At 26.9% G+C, this 20,406-nt stretch overlaps 1 protein-coding gene across 4 annotated transcripts; it reads left to right on the forward strand.

Moving 5' to 3' along the window:
• The first annotated feature begins 1,675 nt into the window (after window positions 1-1,675).
• LOC124949133 (protein spaetzle 3) lies at window positions 1,676-18,930 on the forward strand. 4 transcript variants are annotated; one of them, XM_047493754.1, is made up of 7 exons: window positions 1,676-1,749; window positions 5,362-6,393; window positions 7,571-7,811; window positions 17,311-17,435; window positions 17,546-17,824; window positions 18,073-18,198; window positions 18,560-18,930. In XM_047493754.1, the coding sequence occupies exons 2-7, from the start codon at window positions 5,825-5,827 to the stop codon at window positions 18,750-18,752; spliced, it is 1,533 nt and encodes a 510-aa protein (XP_047349710.1). In that variant the 5' UTR covers window positions 1,676-1,749; window positions 5,362-5,824; the 3' UTR covers window positions 18,753-18,930. The 4 variants fall into 4 exon arrangements, with proteins under 4 accessions (XP_047349710.1, XP_047349707.1, XP_047349708.1 ...); XM_047493751.1 differs by having other exon boundaries at window positions 1,729-2,194; XM_047493752.1 differs by lacking the exon at window positions 1,676-1,749 and adding an exon at window positions 3,035-3,195.
• The last annotated feature ends 1,476 nt before the right edge of the window (window positions 18,931-20,406 follow it).

The following is a 20,406-nucleotide window of genomic DNA, read 5'->3' on the forward strand; positions in this document are numbered from 1 at the left end:
GACAAATGTAGATGAAATTTACAGTTTCAAGAAATTATTCCTATAGAAGTACAAAGTTTTATTTTTAAATCAGAGCACTTACTCATCGATTGCAAAATAAATATTCGTTGATGTACAATTTTTAAAGTCATGATACTTGAAATGTACCATTTCGTATGCAACATAACGAAATGATTACGATATTCTCGTCGAAAAGTATGATATTAGAGTTCATCTAAGATCTAGTAAGAAAAAGAAAAAGCAGAGAAAGAAGAAGAAGAAGAAGAAGGTGAACGTAGGTTGGAGATTCCGATACAGTTACACGGTTACGTCAGTTCACGTGCACAGAAATGAAAGGTGGTAGAGCGCGATATGGCCCACTGCTGCCGTTGTCGTCGTCGTTGGGAGAAACCATCGTTGTTGGAAAGACAGAAGCCAAAAGAAGAAAGAAAGAACAGACTATATAATGATGATAAAAGAACGATAATAATCATAAATATTTCGTCTCAAAGAAGATATCATCTTAGAAGATAAATCTTTAAAATGCAGCATCCCTTATTGATCTATAATACTTATGACCATTTCAATTTTTTTATCTTTTAATAAAGAAAATTTCTAGATAATAATAATTCTTATTCGTCCACCTATTTTCATATCCATTGTTATTGTTTTTATTACAATATTTACTTTTTCTATTTTTTCTAATAAACTTCTTCTTTTACTTTCAATGAGATTTAGTTAATATAAAATCAAACTAAAAAAAATTGATTAAATAATTTTAACTATAAAACAATTCAAACTCTATATATATATATTTAATCTAAGTATTTAAAGAATAGTATCTAAATATTTAAACAATCCATTATGTTGATTTATAAATATCAATGTCGTTATGAAATTTGTCATAATAAAATAAAAAAAAGATTAACATAAATAAAATAATTTCCATCATAAGAGAACTCGAATTCCACAAACATACATATTTAAGTATCTACGATCTACATATTTATAAAACAATTATATTAAATTTATTTCTAAACATAAATATTATTATAAGTAATAATAAATGTTATTGCCTATAAAATTAGATCAATATAATTTATACAAATTACAAATTAATTTTTAATTTTTATTTATTTCACCAAAAATATATACATATATACAAAAATTTTATAGAATCTACCCACTCGCGATATTTCATTAGCCGATACGCGCGCACCGAATAATAATTATAAACCAATTCTAATACTAAGGCAATGCTATTGAACAATCATAAAGAAACAAAAAGAAAAAAGAAAAAAGAAAAAAGAAAAAAAAAGATATGAAGAAGAGACGCGCGTCGGTGGCAAACGAGATTCCACGAGAAGAAAGGGAGAGGCGTCGAATGAAAAGTGGGAGGCGCCGCGACGATCTATCGAGAGAAGAAGAAGAAGAGGAAGAAGAGAAGGAGGAGAAGGAGGAGGAAGAAAAGGAGGAGAAGGAGGAGGAAGAGAGGGACAGAAAGTAAAAGAGAGAAGCTGTATGGATATCTGTTTGTGGTGTATGTATATATGTATATACGTATGTATGATGTATGTATGTATATATGTATGTATGCATATATGTATATATATATATATATATATATGTATGTGTGTATGTCCAAGCACCGTTGCTCTTCATGATCGAGGGACACCTCTCCTTATTCCATATTGCCGTGTGGTGGTTCTATGCTCGATGTTAAAACGATTCTCTCTTTCAGTTGTCGCTCGACCAACGAAGCGTCTCGAGGTGCGTGGTTCTTGTCAGTGTCAATGTGTGTGTGTGCACACGTTCAATCATATAAAGGAACGTGTAACGCGCCGGCGCTCGCACGTGCTCCGACACGTTTTTTAAGAACCTCATCATTTATTCTCAGTTTCTTTTATTTTTTTTTTCTTATCTTTTCTCTCCTTTATTATTATTATCATCAATTATTATTATTATTATTATTATTAATTATTATTATTATTATTTGATTATTTGATTATTTTTTTTATTTATTTACTATTTTCCTCTTTCTCTATCGGTAAAGAAGAGAGAGAAAGGAAACTTTCATTGAGAGTGAAAGCTCCAGAGAGATTTTTCGTTCAAATTCGTGACCTTCCATTTCAACGGGACCAACTTTTGTTCCGTATTATTCTTCTTTTTCTTCTTTGATTATTTTTCATTTGTCTGGCATTCAAAGAACGACAAGGTATGTATGTATTCATGTATGTAACTTTTATTTATGTACACGAGTCGAAGATCGTTCTTAAAAAAAAAAGATATGTTTTCTCTTTTGGTATTACGATTGCATAGAATGTTTCGTTAATTAGACGAGATTGATTGATGAGCCTAATTTTGATATTTTATACGAATAGTATATTTATAATATAATATTTATATATAATAGTATTTATGATATTAAAGGAGAATATATATAAATATTATATTATTTTATATAATATGAATAATACTACTACATATATATACACATACATATTTATATAATATTAATAATATTACTAATATATATACATACATAATTTATATATATACATACATAAATTTGTACAAACATATATACTTTCTAATATAAGCAGTATATAATATTTTTATGCTGCGATAATATTTATAATATTATATTCATACTAATAATATATATGTATATATACATATATAATATAAGAAATATATAATATATTTGTATATATTGTTTTGTAATATTATATGAACAATACAATATCATTAGTATTATTAATATTATTAAGATTATAGTATTATATATAGTTTTATAATATAATACTATGTTCTTAAAGAAATATATTCTACTCTTTTAATATTTTATAATTAATTATTATAATCTAATTAATGTTTTATACGAATATATCTATATATTTAGATACTATATAAAATTTATATATCTGTATAAATTCTAGTTTTTTATTTAAACATGAATTTATAAGTATCTTTTTTTCTTATTTTACTTGAAATTGAATAAATGTATATGTTACATTGATGTCAAATGAAGAATTTCTTTAAATTTCGATTGAAGTTGACCAAAATATATGAAAGGAATATCGAATGATCTATTAAAATTCGGAGAAAGGAGCAGAAAGATTTCGCTTCCGTTGATGATGCAAGATGGTTTGTTCGAGGCGAAAACACGCTTTGCATGGTAAACTTCGAAGAAAGCAATCCAAGAGGGAAAGTGAGGTACGACGACATGGACCGGCCCTCCGACGATACTTTATCGTTCGACGGAGGGCCACTGTAGTAATCGTTCTTGTCCACGCCTCATTCTCTCTCTCTCTCTCTCTCTCTCTCTCTCTCTCTCTCTCTCTCTCTCTCTCTCTCTCTCTTTTCCTCACTCACTCTCTAATTTATATTTGTCATTATAATATATATATATATGTGTGTGTGTGTGTGTGTGTGTGTGTGTAATAAACTCACTCAACATAATAATTAATTTCTTTCTTTTTCTCTTTCATGTACTTATATGAATGCGTCATAAAATACAGCATGATTTTCACACAATTTTCATGATAAAAATCATCTTATCTCTCTCTCTCTCTCTCTCTCTCTTGTTTTTTTTTGGATATATCTTACACCTGTCTTCCGAGTAATATCATAAAAGTAAATAGGATGTGGAAAAAACTCTTACATGGCGACATAAACACTATTAAAACTCACGTTTGTTCATTCGAAGAACGTAAATGAGATCAGCAAAAGTTATAAAATGAAACAGAAATATACTATAATATATTACATTCTTATGATGATTCACGAATAGTATTAACAGTAAAAAATCAATTGCCAGTAGCAAATAATACTTTAAATGTTCGGAATGTTATAACAATTAATTCTTTTCAAATATATTTAATAATAAAGTTTTTTAAACGACTCATATTATTTTCAATTCTTGTAATACTTTTCCAAATAGTAGGCGTTTATAATAGAAAATTATAATAAAGACAAAGTTTCTTCTAAACATAAACGTACTTAATGATTTAACGTTTCGTTTCCTATCGCATATAGATTTTATCTCTGGATCGTTCATTGTCGAATAAAATGATCACAGAACGCCCACATTGGTTGACCTGGTACACGGTTCACCTATGATAGATCGTGAATTCAAGAGGTTCTTTTTGCAAACTAAAACTAACAGCTGAGTCGATAGACAGTCATAGTATAATAAGTACATAGGTTACGTAGTACGTTTACACTCGTGCTACGACCGTCGTCGTCTTTTATTAAATCGTTTTAATCGGTAGATCAAGTCCGAGAGATATAGAAGAATGAAAAAATCAAAGAGTATACCTATAGATCGTAACGAGTGTACTATGTCACTGTCGTTAGTAACAACACTAAACGATATATTATAACGTCGCTTAGAGTACGACAATGAACGCTATTGTTATTAATCCTCCTTTCTAACAAGTACGATTCAATGTATGTGTGTGTGCATGCGTGCGTACACGTATGTATTAGTATTATTATTATTGATCTATATGATATCAATCGCATTCTTTCTAATTTTTTATAATTTTACGAATATTTTACTTTTTTTTAATTTTTTTTATTTCGTCTTAATACATTCAACGTTTATCTATAATTTTTCAAATATATATACTAAAAAATTAGTTTTGTTTTATATAAAATGAATATTTTATTAGAAATTTAAAAAAAAAAAATAAGATACGAGAGGTGAAAATCGTGTCGTGTCTTTACACCCACGCAAATTACTAAAAAAGAAAGTAGAAACGAGGATTATCGGTTAGGTTGATTTTGCTTGACGAATATAATTAAATAACTTCAACTAATAACGTGTTATTATTACTTATAGGAATTTTGTCTAAAAAAACGATTACGCGAGTGAAATAATTCGTTTAAAATTAGATTCGTGATAATTCTCTCGTTAATAAATACACACACATATCTTTTTTCCCTTTTTTTAAAGAGAAGATTACTTTCTTGTATCTTTTCTTCTACAAACGATTACGTTGATCGATCGATCCTGATCGAGACGTTTAATTCATTCATTAAATGGAATGTTATCATGATTAAAAAAAAACCTATGCGTTATTGAGTATATCTACCGGATGTTGGAAAAGATGATAATTCATGCGAATGTTTCAATGGATCTCTTTTTCCATGTCTTACCACGTCATCTTGATAAAAAGAAAGAAAGAGAGAAAAAAAGACAGACAGACAGATAGACAGATAGAGAGAGATAGAGAGAGAGAGAGAGAGAGAGAGAGAGAGAGAGAGAGAGAGAGAGAGAGAGAGAGAGAGAGAGAAAGAAAGAATATAGTAGACAATTAATCTTCGATTATTCGCGGTCGATGCATCCGCGAATTATTCATAGCTATGTAATTGCAGGTTGACGTCTCCATAACGAGACAATACGTCGGAAGAAAAACCCGAGAAGGAAGAAGAAGAAGAAAAAGAAGGAGAAACAGAAAAAGAAGGAGAATAATAAGAAGAAGACAATATAACAAAGTATAAAGAAAATCGCGATCTTATCGAGGATGTTGCGATGCAGAGATCGAATAAGACAGATCTTCTGATTGTTTCGAGTCGACAGTTAACTCATTTCTCTTCGATCATTTGCGTTTCAACAATCATGATTTTCTTCGAGACAATCTTAAATATCGAATCATCGTTCGAACGTCAAGATCGAGAACAAATGTGTATTCGAGTATTCGAAAAATTTTGACGACTTTTTTTTTCGATTTTGTCAAAAAGAATAAAAGAAGAAAAAAGAAAAAGAAGTATATCGTCTAATATTTTCCGAACAAAAAAAAAAATAAAAAAAAAAAAAAAAAGACAAAAAAGAAACGAAATGTCCTTGATGAATTTTAGTTTACCTTATCACACGGCAACGCCGTCATCATTTCTTTATACTGGACATTCAACTGTTAATAATCTTCGTTTGAATGCTGTCCTTCCACCAGCACCACCTACTAATTATGACAATCGTGAACCTTTTCAAAATGAGCCTTATATACCACCGTTGAGATATCAACAAGAAAGACAACAACAACAGCAGCAGCAACAACAGCAGCAACAACAGCAGCAACAACAACAGCAACAACAACAACAACAAAGACAACGTCAGACGAATCAACAGAGAAGACCAGAGCTTTATGTTGAACAATCTTCATTTTCATCGACTCAGGATACAAGATATACGAATTATAATCAAGATTTTCGAAGGACTCAACCTCGACAGCAACCGCAGTTACAACAGCAACAAATGAGACCACCTCCTCCAGCTCCCTCTTCCCAACGTCAACAACAACAGCAACAACAACAACAACAAGAAAGAATACAAAATGAGGAACACAATAGAAAATCTTTAGAAGTCAGCAGGGTCTCCGAACAGGAAGGATATCCTGATAGACCTAATGGGTAAGGCTTTTTAAATAAATCTATGTAGATTTAAACCTCCTCCTATAACATTTAATTTAATTCCATTGTTATATCGAAATCGTGTTAAGCGAAATTGTGATATATGATGATTTGTCCCAAATTTATTAAGTCGAATTGATACGAAAATCGTATTATAGGGATATTTATAAGAAAATCATGTTGTAAGAGAGCTGTCGTAATTTTTGCAACGTGTTAGTGATATCGAAACCCTGCTTTTAGAATATCGTATTATAAAAGGTTTTCGAACGTATTAATCTTCGAGCTAAATGATTTTCTTTGTTCAATATTATTATATTTTCTCATTGACAAGAAGCCAAGGTCGTTTTTCATCCCAATCCATTTCCGTTTGTGGCCGAGCGAAAGCGTATCGCTTTAGTAACCTTAATTGAGCTCGAACTTATTTACGTAACAATATCCTCTCGAGCGTTCTTTTGTACAACGTGCTTCGAATATCTTGACGAATTTCTTTCGGAATCGTTTATAAGTATCGTAGTTATATATAACCTGTTCGTTCTTGTGAACACGTAAGTAATTATGTCATTGCTTATAATCGTTTCGAATCGATTCATTATCTTATACGAGCATAGCAGGATAAATCGATCTTAAAATACGAAGTAATTAGTTTCTAAAGATTTCGAAGAAATTTTCCTTTTCTCCGCATTTAAAGAAATAATTTTTCTTTTTTTTATATTCGCTTTTTTCTAAATATAATTTTTATATATATCAATTAATATATTACAATGTATTTAAAATTAATTACAGTACGTTATTTTTATTATACTATTTAGATATATTAAATGTATTTATAATTAATTAGATTTATTTAATAGAATAATGACATATGATATGTAACATAATTTTATTATATATATATGCATGTATGTATATTATATATAAATTAATTTATATGTAATATATGTATATATAAATTTATTTGTTATATATCTTCATTTTTTATTATTATTATATATATATATTTTTTTTTACAAAGTCAAAGATCTTATAATTTAGTTTACATTGATATAAGATTAATTAATAAAATCTTAATAAAAATTAATAAAAGCAAAAAAAAATATATATATATATGTTTATATATATATTTTTTATTGTATTTGCGTTGGAAATTTTATTCGATTCTGATTGTTTCTTCTTTTAGATATACAAGAGTAAATGCCGAAGGATTCGGTGGTGGTCCAGGTACAAAAACATCCGTTCACGCTGTTCTGGATTACGACGACGATTTCGACGATTATTATGATGACGAAGACCAAGGTGTGCCAAAGGACGTACACGTTACACCGATTCAGGGCCCGATTTTCTTAAAAAACGGTTCTGTTCCTGTCGTACCACTTTATTCTTATCCTCAATTAAACAATGGAACTTTCGTACAAATTCCGGTGAGTAAAAAGTAGACATTCATTGAATCTTTCATTTTTCTTTCATTTCTTTTTTCTTTTTAACGAGAAACGATTATGAATCATGTACGTACTATGTATCAATATCCTCGCCATACCATTTACATTCTTCAACCTTTCTCTTATTTCTCAGTCGAAACAAAAGCCGTTTCATGCATAGCAAAAAACTTTCATTCTTTCAATCATATTTTTTCTCTAAAAATTTTTCTATATAACGTATTTCTTATTAATCACATTACTTTCATTCCAATTAAAATCAAAGTATAATACGATCTAATTAGTCGAATAATTTATACATTATTTTTAAAATAATAATAATAATAATAATAATTATTATTGTTATTATTATTATAATAATAATTTATCGTAAGTGGGAGAACGAACGATTTCCGAGGAGATTGAATATATAATACATCTAAAATGCCGAACGACGATGCCGTGACTCATAGGTTAGTGCATTGAATACGTTCCTTGAAGAAAGCACAAATCACGATCTCTCGACCTACAATTTGCTCGCGATTCATCTTAAACGGTTTACACTTTAAACGTATTATCATCAACGGAATGATTCTTATCGTTTGGTTTACACTCATGTACGATCAATTCTAAGTAGACGTGACTTTTGACTTAATAGAAGAAAATAAATTGAATAATAAATTATAGTAATTACGAATAATTGACTAAATTATTAAAAAAAAAATACTAATTTAAAATACTACTACTATTATTACTAATAATAATAATAATAATAATAATAATAATAATAATAATAATAATAATAATAATAATAATAATAATAATAATAATAATAATAATAATAATAATAATAATAATAATAATAATAATAATAATAATAATAATAATAATAATAATAATAATATGACGATGATGATGATGATGATGATAAAATAATGATAAAAATAATTAGAAAAATCATTCATAAAAAAAAAGAAAAAATACTTAAGTCTCGTTTCAATAGTAAATATTTTTTTGTTTTACGAAATGAAGTGACTTTTGATCGATCGATCGATCGTTTCTTTGTAAGACGATGTTGTACTAGCTCAAAAGGTGATCGAACGCGGTCGTACGACTCTATATATCTATAAGAACTCTCCACAAGTCTGACATCTCTCCGCGTGACATTTCCTCGCTTGCATATCCATGACCCCAGTCAGGCAGATTCTATCTTCCTTAGAATTTGCGAGGCAACACCTTACTGGTTACTGCTGATCTTAGTTCGTTCTTTATATCGAATCTTTTTTTAATTTATGTCATTCTTTATTTTTATTTAATCTTTTTTTTTCTTTATTTTTCTTTATTTTTCTTTTTTCTTTGTTAACAAATTTTAAAAAATATTATCGTTCATGATAATATAACGATAGTATAGGATAATATTTATAAGATTTGTAATTTAAAAAAGTGTTTGATTGTTCTAAGTAATATATTTCATATTATATTAGTTATTATATATAATATATAATTTAATAATAAAAAAAATATATATATATATATATATATTTATAAGTATATAACGATAATATTTTTATCTGAAATTTGTCATCAAGATTTATGTGAATTTTTTTTTATAGATTTTTAAGTTATTGAAAAATTTACTGACTATAGTAATATTATTATTATATTAAAGGACACTACTTTTTCTTTTCTTTTTTTAATAAATTTGGAGAAAGATTTAGAAATATGATTTCTAAGAAAATGACGAGCTGTTTTGAAAGGTGAAATTTGTTCACGCAATGACAATGTTCACAGTAATTTCACGAGATCTTTATTATGGATTATTCCATGTACCTACTTTAATAAACAAAAAACCAAGCGAATATTTATATAACGTTCCTTACGTAAGACACAACCGTCGGCACATGTAATTCTTACATTTGTCTTAATTATAAAATAAATTGCGAGTTTTTTTGTTTTGTTTTATATTATCTGAAAATAGCGACATGCCACATTTCACAATATTTACTGGTTCGATTTGATTTGATTTTATTATTATTATTTTTTTTTTAATTTTACAACTTGGATTCGATTGAAGTTTTAAATCTTTGAGTAAATCGAATTAACTTGGTCATCGATGACAAGATCAAGAAAGATCGAGATCGAGATTGAGCAAAAAAACGTGCAACTTCTAGTAGATCACAATCGTTAAATGTTAAGAGAGCATGATTTTCTTCTTCTTCTACTCGTCCTCGTGATGCTTCGTTGATGTTCACATAGCACTCCTTTAACCAATGATTATCTCCTCCTCCTCCTCCTCCTCCTCTTCCTCCTTTTCCTCCTTCATCTCCTCCTTAGACTTCCTCCATAATTGGACACCAGCAGCCGCTCTGTCTTTTGCAATTACCTTAACATATTACAACTACTTCGAAAGATCGTATCATACGAATAAACGTCAGTAAATATAAACTTTTAGTACTAGGTATATATAATATTTTAGCTCATTTCTCATTCTCACATATATATATGTATCTTTATTTTCATGTATATATATATATATGTATTTCTAAAAATTATCTAAATTATATATATATATATATATATATATATATATATATTTCTAAAAATGATCTAAATTATATATATATATTTCTAAAAATTATTTATATTATATATATATATATATATATATATATATATATATATATATATATCATTTAATATATATACAATTTAAATTAATCAATTAATCAAATTCTATTTATATTAATGCAATAAGCAGATGATGAATAACGGACATATATCAAAGTTATTGTGCACGATGATGTCTAACGTTGAATCAAGCTAATTTAGATAGTTGGCAAAGTGTTAACGATTTCATTTGTCTCTCTCTCTCTCTCTTTCTCTCTCTCTTTCTCTCTCTCTCTCTCTCTCTCTCTTTCTCTCTTTCTCTCTTTCTCACACAACAACAGTATCTTTATAATCATTTCATCGATTTTCAGAACACTAACAAACACGAATACATATATAAGATTCTTTTTTCTTTCCTGATACTTATCCTTTTTAAAAATAAACGAAGTTTTTAATAAGATTGATTTCCTCAGATAATCAAAGTCTATGTCGAGAGGCTTGTCAGAGTTAATTAAGTTCAATCAAAATCATCGAGAGTACGATATTGAGAAGAGCTTGTGATTCTCTTCGAGTGAATCGTTTCGAATGTTATTTACCAATGGCCTATTTCTTGTTCGTAACAACTTCTCATGAGAAAAGAAAGTCGTGACGAAAAAAACGAATGACCTTCCCCTCCATCGTGTTCTAGTAATTCTCCGTGTCATCTTTCTATCGTACTCTCATTCGAATCATTCGATCGATGTAAAAGGTACTTTTCTTTATTCTTCATAATATCTTTCCTCAAATGAAATTAACATCGAAGGAAAAAAAATAATTACGATAGTAAAAGTTGAATAAGATTAATGAGATAATGATTGTATTTGAAAAAGAAAAATAAACAACAATAAAAAGAACAAAACAGATTCTTTCATAAACGAAGATTGTTTTGTTGTCCTTGATCGTAACAACCATGGATGATATTTGTATTTCAAAAGATAATCTAAAAAATGACGATTCCTCTAAACGAGATAGAAGATCGTTATTAAATCGGTTCAATGTCGGTAGACGATCTCAACTCTTTGAATCATTCCTCTGGTATCCACTTTATATCGCTATTGAAAATCCTTTCACCGCTCACCTCCTCGAACCTCACGTTGAGCTCCAATCACAGATAAACGCTAAGATTCACGGACGATCTGCCTTTTCCTCGACTATTCAATTGATACGACGATTCACCGATTCATCTTTCTCAATCTTTGTCAATATTATCGGTGTTTTTTTATAATCGACTTTATTGATATTTATTTAATTTTTACAACCGATCGTTATGTTCAAAATGAAAATTTTCTTTAAAAATTTGCATTTCTTTTATTTAAATTATGTTTTTCTTTTCTTTATAATTAAAAAAAAAAGAGAAAAAATTATGCAAGTTGGCCTATAAGATAGTGGACAAAAACACGTTATTATTGTAAACAATTGTAAATTGAAATAACAATTTAATTTACGAAACAATTAATAATTTAACCATTAAATTTACAATTAAAATTATAATTTATAATTTAAAAGTTACAATTTAATTTACAAACGCTAAATCATAAAGATAACGTTTCATAGATCTTATTTTTACATTGAAAATGAAGTAGAATACGTTCAACATTTAGTGTAGATTAGTGACATCTTATTACGATCTTTTTCTATTAAATGTTATTTATATGGTTTAACGCTTGTAAATTAAACTTATTTACAATGATAATACGTTTTTGTTAATTTATGGATCATCTTGTAAAATTATTTTTAAAATACATTTCTATATTTATGAGAACAATTTTTATTTTTTAATCATATCTTGGATAGTTCATAAAAATCGTTGATTTTTAATATTGAAATTTATAATTACGTCAATTGAATTAATAAAGAGATCACTGGTCATTTTTAGAAACATTTCTATATTAATGATAAAGGTTTATTTTTATTACATTTCGGATAATAAATAAATTGCTGATTTTTAACGAGTTGCTTGACATTTTCTGAATAATCCATTAAATTAACAGATTCGACACAGATTATTATGCAATAGTGAAACTTTGCCACAAAGAGAGTTGAAGCATGTTTTTTTCTTTCTTTTTCTTTTTTTTTCTTTCATTTTTTTTTTTTTTAACGAGAGAATTTCAAAATTTCTTTTATTCTCTTTAGGACAGTTTTCTAGGTGTATCGAACGATAACTATTATATCTTCGTATTAAGCGAAAGTAGCTACATACATACGTGAAATAATTTACAGTGAGATCGACATAATAACGGTTTGGAGATCGTGGAACGCACTTTCGCTCATAAGTACGATTATACACGGTGATTAGGGTTTATAATTGGAATAATGGGAACAATTTGTTCCAAATATAATGTGTTAATATGAGAGAAACTCTTATGAAATTAAATTAAAAAATTTTTTTTTTATGTTTTTTCTTTCTTTTCTTTAATTATTTATTGCACTCTATGGATTGAACATTCGTTCAAGCAAAAATGAATAAACATGAATTTCTAATTTATCTATTAAAACTCTTATAAATGCAATTATCAAAGTATATGCGATAATCGTCAAATAATTTATTTCAAATGAGCGAATAATAAATTCTAAAGAAAGTAATAATAATGCGTATTTATCTGCATGTAATTCTATTTTTAGAATAGTGAGAATGACAAGAATGAATTAGGAAAGTTATGCTATTTTGTTGCTATATGTTTTGAAATATAAAAAGAAAAAGAGAGAAACAAAAGTGGAATATCTTCGACTTTTGGTTTCTCAACTTTCGAATAAAAACCAACTTCAGGATTATTTAGTAGCGCTGATTTACGTTCTATGTCTATGTGCGGGAGTATGGTTGATTCTAAGGTCGGGATATTCTAATCGTATTAGGTAATTCTCTCCTATTTTATATTCTTAACCACGTTTCGTATTCACGGTACTTTCTTTCGTCTTTTAATTTTCGAATTCACTTTTCGAAAATACTTTAATTCTAATCACGTAAAAAAAGATCAGAATTTTCTTATAAAATCCTTGACAATCGACTGATCGAAAATTTCATGATATAGATCGATGTGATTATATTGATATTTGTAAAAAAAAGATTCTTTAATTCTGAAATGTATGATTATATTTTAGTAGAAATTTGTTAGACAAAAATATTATATTGATTGCAAAATAATACGAAGTAGATAGACAAATTATTATAAAAAATATTATTGTACTTAAATAAACAAAAAGTATTATATATTCATAAACAAACATAAATTTTCTGTTTACAAAGATTATTTAATTTATATATATATATATATATATATATATATATATATATATATGTATATATGTATATATGTATATATGTATATATATTGCATAAATTTTATTTTTAATTTATTACAAAAATTATTTAAATATTTAAATGATATATATAAGAAAAATTTAAATAATATAAGTAAAAAGAAAATTACATACCTATAAATTTTTCTTATGCAAAATTTAATGAAAAACTAAATTGCTATATATATTAAATTTATTAATGATATTATAACATTTTTGCAAATATAATTGAAGTCAAATTTTTTTTTAATTCTACAAATTATCAATATTTATCTCTACTTATCATTATTATAATTATCTATTTATTTCTATTTATATCCCTTTCTCTTCATGACTAATAATTTTACTTCTTCAATAAAATTTTATCGATAATTCTTCACCGGCATAATACTTTTTTATATAAATTCTAAATTATATTTATATTTATATACACTTTTAAATTATACATATATGTTAAATATAACCATGTAAGTCTGATAATATTTATTGAACATCATCATCGAATATCAGACAGTTAACTTCTCCAAATTCGATTCACGCAATCGTCGATTGCAATTGACTCGCGTGGATACTCGGTGTGATTCATGTTTCTCTCTGTCTCTCTCTTTCTTTCTCTTTCTCTCTCTCTCTCTCTCTCTTTCTCTCTCTCACTGTCTCTTTCTAGCGACTTTCGCTAACATGTATCCCATGAAGGAAGTTTTCTGAATGACTCGCAACCAATATAGACAACGACGACGACTTTACTGACGCCTACTGATATCTGAACACGTGGGCTACCTAATCGACGTTAACGACACAACGCGATCTTCCGGTATAGATTAGTGATTCTGTTATTACTAGCTTGGAAAGTAATCGTTTCCTCTTTTCATATGTATATAATGTTACGACTTCATAAGAATAGAGTATGAAACCAAGAATTAGAAATTAGAATTTTTTATTGAAAAAAACAAAAATTTTTTTCTTATATATTATATTGTAATATAATTTTTAACATGTTTTTTGTTTTTTTATTATTTTATATACAGGATGGATCAAAAGTTCTTAAGTGATTTTAAAAAAATAAATTAATCTTTTTCAGAACTTCTTAAATCATGAAATGATTAAACTGGATATATATATATATATATATATATATATATATATATATATATATATGAGCCACTCACTTATCAAATCGATTAACTCCATAAAATATAAAGCGGAGAAATGTGATGAAATAATATAAATTGCTTTTTAAAATTCCCTTTAAAATAAAAATTCTAATAAACATTGTAGAATGTATAAATGCAGACGTAACTTTCATATAACGACATATAAGATAGAATAGTCTTAGAATAATACTTATTACTGAAATAAATTATTTTTTATTCGACAGCTAAAAAGATTTGCTCATTTAATTGATAATAAATAACGGAAATTAGGGAAATTTATTATGAATATAAAAAGTGAGGACTCCATCAAGTGCTTTGACACTTAAATTTAAAAAAATTCAAGAAGTGGAGTTAATCAATTTAGCTTATGAACGGCTCATACATATAAAGAAAAAATCTAAATATTTGTAAAAACAAATTTATAGAACGATTGAATAAAAAAAGAATCAATATAAAAAGTCTAGACAAAAACTAATTGATTTTTAAAATAATCTAAAAGATTTTGATCCACCATGTATTATATTTTTCAAAATGTTTTCTCTTTCTTTATTTCTTTTTTTAAATTATTTTCATTTAATATTGTTCATTTTTCATTATTTTATTTATATGGATTATGTGGATTCATTTAGATGGAAAGAAAAATATTTTGGATCTATTATCTTAATAAGACAATTTTATATTATTATTATTATTATTATTATTAATATAAACAATATAGATTACATTTATATTATTAATAATAATATAGATTTTAATTAATAATAATAATAATAATAATAATTATTATTATTATTATTATAATAAAATAATGATAAGATGACGGTAATAATGATCACATTGACGGTAATAAATATAAGAAGGAAAGAAGAAATCCAAATGGATTTGCATTAATATCTCGTTAAAAGGTTTTTCTCTCGTGACCGTCCTTGCAATCGATCGATAAGCAACGCGGAGTTATACGTTTCTTATCACACTTTTCGCAGATATGTTCTTACGACACGTTCGTCGTCATGTTATCGTGCCGAGCCTAAAATTTGCAGGATAAAGATATATAAATATAGGTACCTTGAGTTAAGTTATTGCCTTTATATATCCCGTGGGTGTCTCGAACATTGTCTTGGGTCATGCATGTCATCGATATCTAACTATACATAAAAATATGCGTCTATATGTATGCATGAATATCCGAACTATACATGAATGTATCTATATCTGGATATGTATACGAATATCCACCTATTTATATATTTACACGTAAGTATCAATGTGAGTGTGCATGAATTAGCTTAGAGTATTTATATGTTATGTATATATCTGATGTGTAATATATAATACTTATATACTTACTCGATGATACATGGAAGAAAATCGAATCAATAACCTTGAAATATTTTTCAATTAAAAAAAAAGAAAAAGAATAAAGGAAAAGAAGAAAAATATCGGAGAATTCTTTGAACCCGTAAAATCTTGAAATATTCTTCGACTTATCGTTGATCGAAAGAAGCCTTATTCTTTATGCGTTCCTTCTGTCTGTGTAGAGAACCTTGAATTAATATTCATGAGTATATACGTATATATATATTTGTATGGAAGTATATATATGCATATATATACATACATACATATATACGTACATTTAGATATAAAGTCACAGAAAGAGAATATGTACGAGCTGACTATTATCCTTTTCATTTCGTATATGGTACAATAATGGTCAAGACTGTCATGTGGTATAACTTGAATCCTGGTCTAGTCGTTCGATATCTTCTTTATCGTCTTGTTTAATCTTGCAAATCTCATGTAAGGATTAACATGATCTTATAAATTTTCAAATAAACCAGAATTTGTTTTCGTTTTTTTTTTTCTTTTTACATACTTTCGGAAATGACATTTATATGATCGGCAAAACTTAAATGAAATTAACATAATGCAAGGATCTTATGCATATTTAAAAATTATTAATTTATTCTTTAAATTATTATATTATTCTTATTAATTGTATTCTCAATTAAAAGGAACGGTTAATTGGAAAATATTACAAAAAAAGAACTGAATAAAATTGTATCGAAATCAAATCGACAAGATCGTTTGTAACATTCAAGGACAATGTAAACCCTTAAACAGAGGAGAGAGAGAGAGAGAGAGAGAGAGAGAGAGAGAGAGAGACAGAGAGAGAAAGAGATCGACCTTTTTAGATTCCTTATCTCACAGTGAAATTATTTTTCCTTTCGATTCTCTGTTAACCTTTCCAGCAAAAATCCTTGACCCTTTCTTTAGAACTTTAAACACGAATTCTCTTTCCCCATTTCTTTTTTAAGTACATTTTGTTCGATAAGATTGTACGATCTACAATAGATACTTATTATTCATTTATTTTTTATTCTTTTTTTATTTTTTTTTATTTTATGTAGATTCTTTGGACTGCACTTTCGGTTGCATTAGGAGTCGAATTAAGAGGTGATTTGGTCAGAGGTGCACCATGTATCAAAAGATATCATCAATTGTTCTGTCCGACTGCCGGGAATACATATCCGATGTAAATATAATTTAATATTTATTAATTATTAATTGTTTAATTTAATTTTTTCATAGAAACAAAATGAAAAAAGATAGGAAAAAAATTGGAAAAAAAAATTTTTTTTTTAGTGAACGAATAGAACGTTTTATAGATGAAAACAAAGCGTTGATGAAGAGAATGTACGGTGATTTCGAGATGAATCCAAGTCATCGAACTCGTAGGAGAAGAAAAAAAAGAGAATCATCGTCAAAACAAGATTTGCCCGACGGTGGACCGAATCTTCGGAAGGAGGAAGATGATTTCCAACCAGAGATCGAAGCTGATGGTGATTCGTTTTTTGGTAGTGATACCAAGAAAAGAGATCCGAGACAATCTTTCGGAAAAAATCGTAACAATGACAGTGGAAGGTATATTTTCTTTTTTCTTTTTTCTAAATGAAAAATAAAAGAAAAAAAAATAAAAGTAAATAAACTGTGATTTTGTTCAGAAATTTTTCAAAAATTTAAAAAAAAATTATTTTCCAAACGAAAAAGTAAAAATAATCTCGTAGATATTTTTTGTGGAATATAAAAATAGAGAAAGATAGAGTTTGTGGATTCATTTTATTTTTTTTTTTTTACGAAATATGAATAGAAAACAATAGAAATGTTTTTAGAATCGATGCGTGTGAATCAAAAGTAGAAATTGTGACGCCGTATTGGGCAAGCAATAGTGCAGGAAAAATACGAGCAATCGTGAACACTCAACATTTCGAGCAAGCAATTCACCAAGAAGTTTGTTCGTAAGTACATGTATTATATAACATACTACATAATGTATAAGTCGATATTCGAAGAAAATGGTTGGATCGATATTTAAAGTTCCAAAATGTTATTCGATTACGATGAAATAATAAAAGATCGGATGAAACATTAGGAAATTTTGTAAATTTTAAGAACAGTTCGTTAACAAACAAGAGAGTTAATAACGTTATTGTGAGATTAAAAGATATTCTAAAAGATATTCTAAAAGATTCATAAGAAAATTTTTTGAAAAAAAAAGAAAAAGGAAGAAAAAATTAATTTCTAATGTTCCATCCATTTTCTAATTAAAATCTAACGACGAATGATATAAAAAAAAGGAAAATTTATTGAATATTTTAGAAAGACGCAAACGAATCGATGCATGGGCGATTGTGGATGCGAACAAAAGTACAAATGGCATAGGTTGCTTGCTTACGATCCAGACAATGATTGCAAGGGCATATTCATGGACTGGTTCCTGTTTCCTTCTTGCTGTGTATGCAGATGCGATCCATCGAACAACAAGTTTCCATCGTCAAATTCTCGAAATTAATTATTTCAAAACACCGAAGAGAATTTTATTCTCGTTCTTTCCTTTTTCTTTTTCTTACTTAAATTTCTTTTATTTCTGTAAACGATCTTTTGATTTCTTCAATAGAATATTTGCAAAAAAAGAAAAAAAGAAAAAAATAATGATGATGTTATAAAAGAGGCTAAGTTCACGACATCTTTCCTGTTACATCCTGGATTTTTTGTTCTCCCTCTATTTCCTATTTCTTTTTTTTCTACAATTTCATACACAGATAGATAATTAATAATTTGATTTGTAGTCGTTCGAAAATTTGTCGTGTCGGTTCTTTTTTTTTAGAATCCTAAATTACAATCGATTCGAATTTACAATTATATAAATATATTTTTATTTTTCATTTTTAATATTAAAAATTACAATAACAATAACAGAGATAACAATGAGACATAAGAAGGATTTTTTTTTATTTCGTAAGGAATAGAAAAGCAAAATGTTTATAATTTTCCATCAGTTATTATATTTTCAAATTATATACAAACTATTTTACAATAATTAATCTATTAATTTAACGCGTATATTTTCAAAGATTTCTTTAACTTTTTTATAAGATTAATAAGATTCAAGTGAAAATATTCATTCAGAGAATAAAAGAAAAATTATGAAGAAGAAAAAAGAAAGAAGAAAGAAAGAAAAAAAAAGGAAACTAGAATGTCTAATCTAATAACTTACATATCTAGAAGCCGTTTAAAGGGTCTTATATGGAGATAACGAAGAGACCTAGTCTAATAAAAATCTCTGATCGTTTCTAAGCACTGGACGGATACCTGATAAGCTACGTTTACTTATTCGTCTTACTCTTATTTTTTTTTTCTTTTCTTTTCTTTCCATTTTTTTTCTTTTTTTTTCTTTTTTTGATTAAAACTTGAAAAGGATAAGAGCAAGACAAAGACAAAATTTAAAGAAACATATATATATATATATATATATGTATATATATATATGTATGTATGTAGAAAAAGAATTAAAAAGAAATCGAATTAATTTATTAATAAGAAAAGAAAGCTATTAATTAAAAACAAAAAAAAGGAAAAATTTGCGAGGTATTCAAATTCCTCGATAGAGATATGGAAAAAATATATTTAACAAGGCGAGATATTTTTCATATATATATATACGTATGTATTGTACATATATGTTTCTTTTCAGAAAAAATAAAAAAAAGAAAAGAAAAAAGAAAAAAGAAATTCACGGAAAAAGCTAATTTCAGGTAAGATTCTAAGTTAATAAGAGTACTTGACGCGTTATACGATCGTACGGTAACGTAATATGTTAATTTATTATGCACTAACGAGTTTCAACTAACTAGATAAAATTAACGAGTTTATTCCGTAAGACTACACGTTCCAAAAATTCTTACGAAATCGATCTACAGCATACTTCTTTACCAGATCGATAATTGTCATTTATAATAATAGAATCAATTAAAAATAATTTTCTTTGTTTCTTATTATCTTTATAAATTTTTCAGTAATCTTTCATAAATCGTAATTTTTCTTATTTATTATATATATATATATATATATATATATATATAATAAATAAGAAAAATTATATATATTTATAAAACATATATATATATATATATAAAATAGAAAAAAAATTAAAATAGAGAGAATTA

This window comes from Vespa velutina, chromosome 5 (genome assembly GCF_912470025.1).
Source record: "Vespa velutina chromosome 5, iVesVel2.1, whole genome shotgun sequence".
Lineage (NCBI taxonomy): Eukaryota > Metazoa > Arthropoda > Insecta > Hymenoptera > Vespidae > Vespa > Vespa velutina.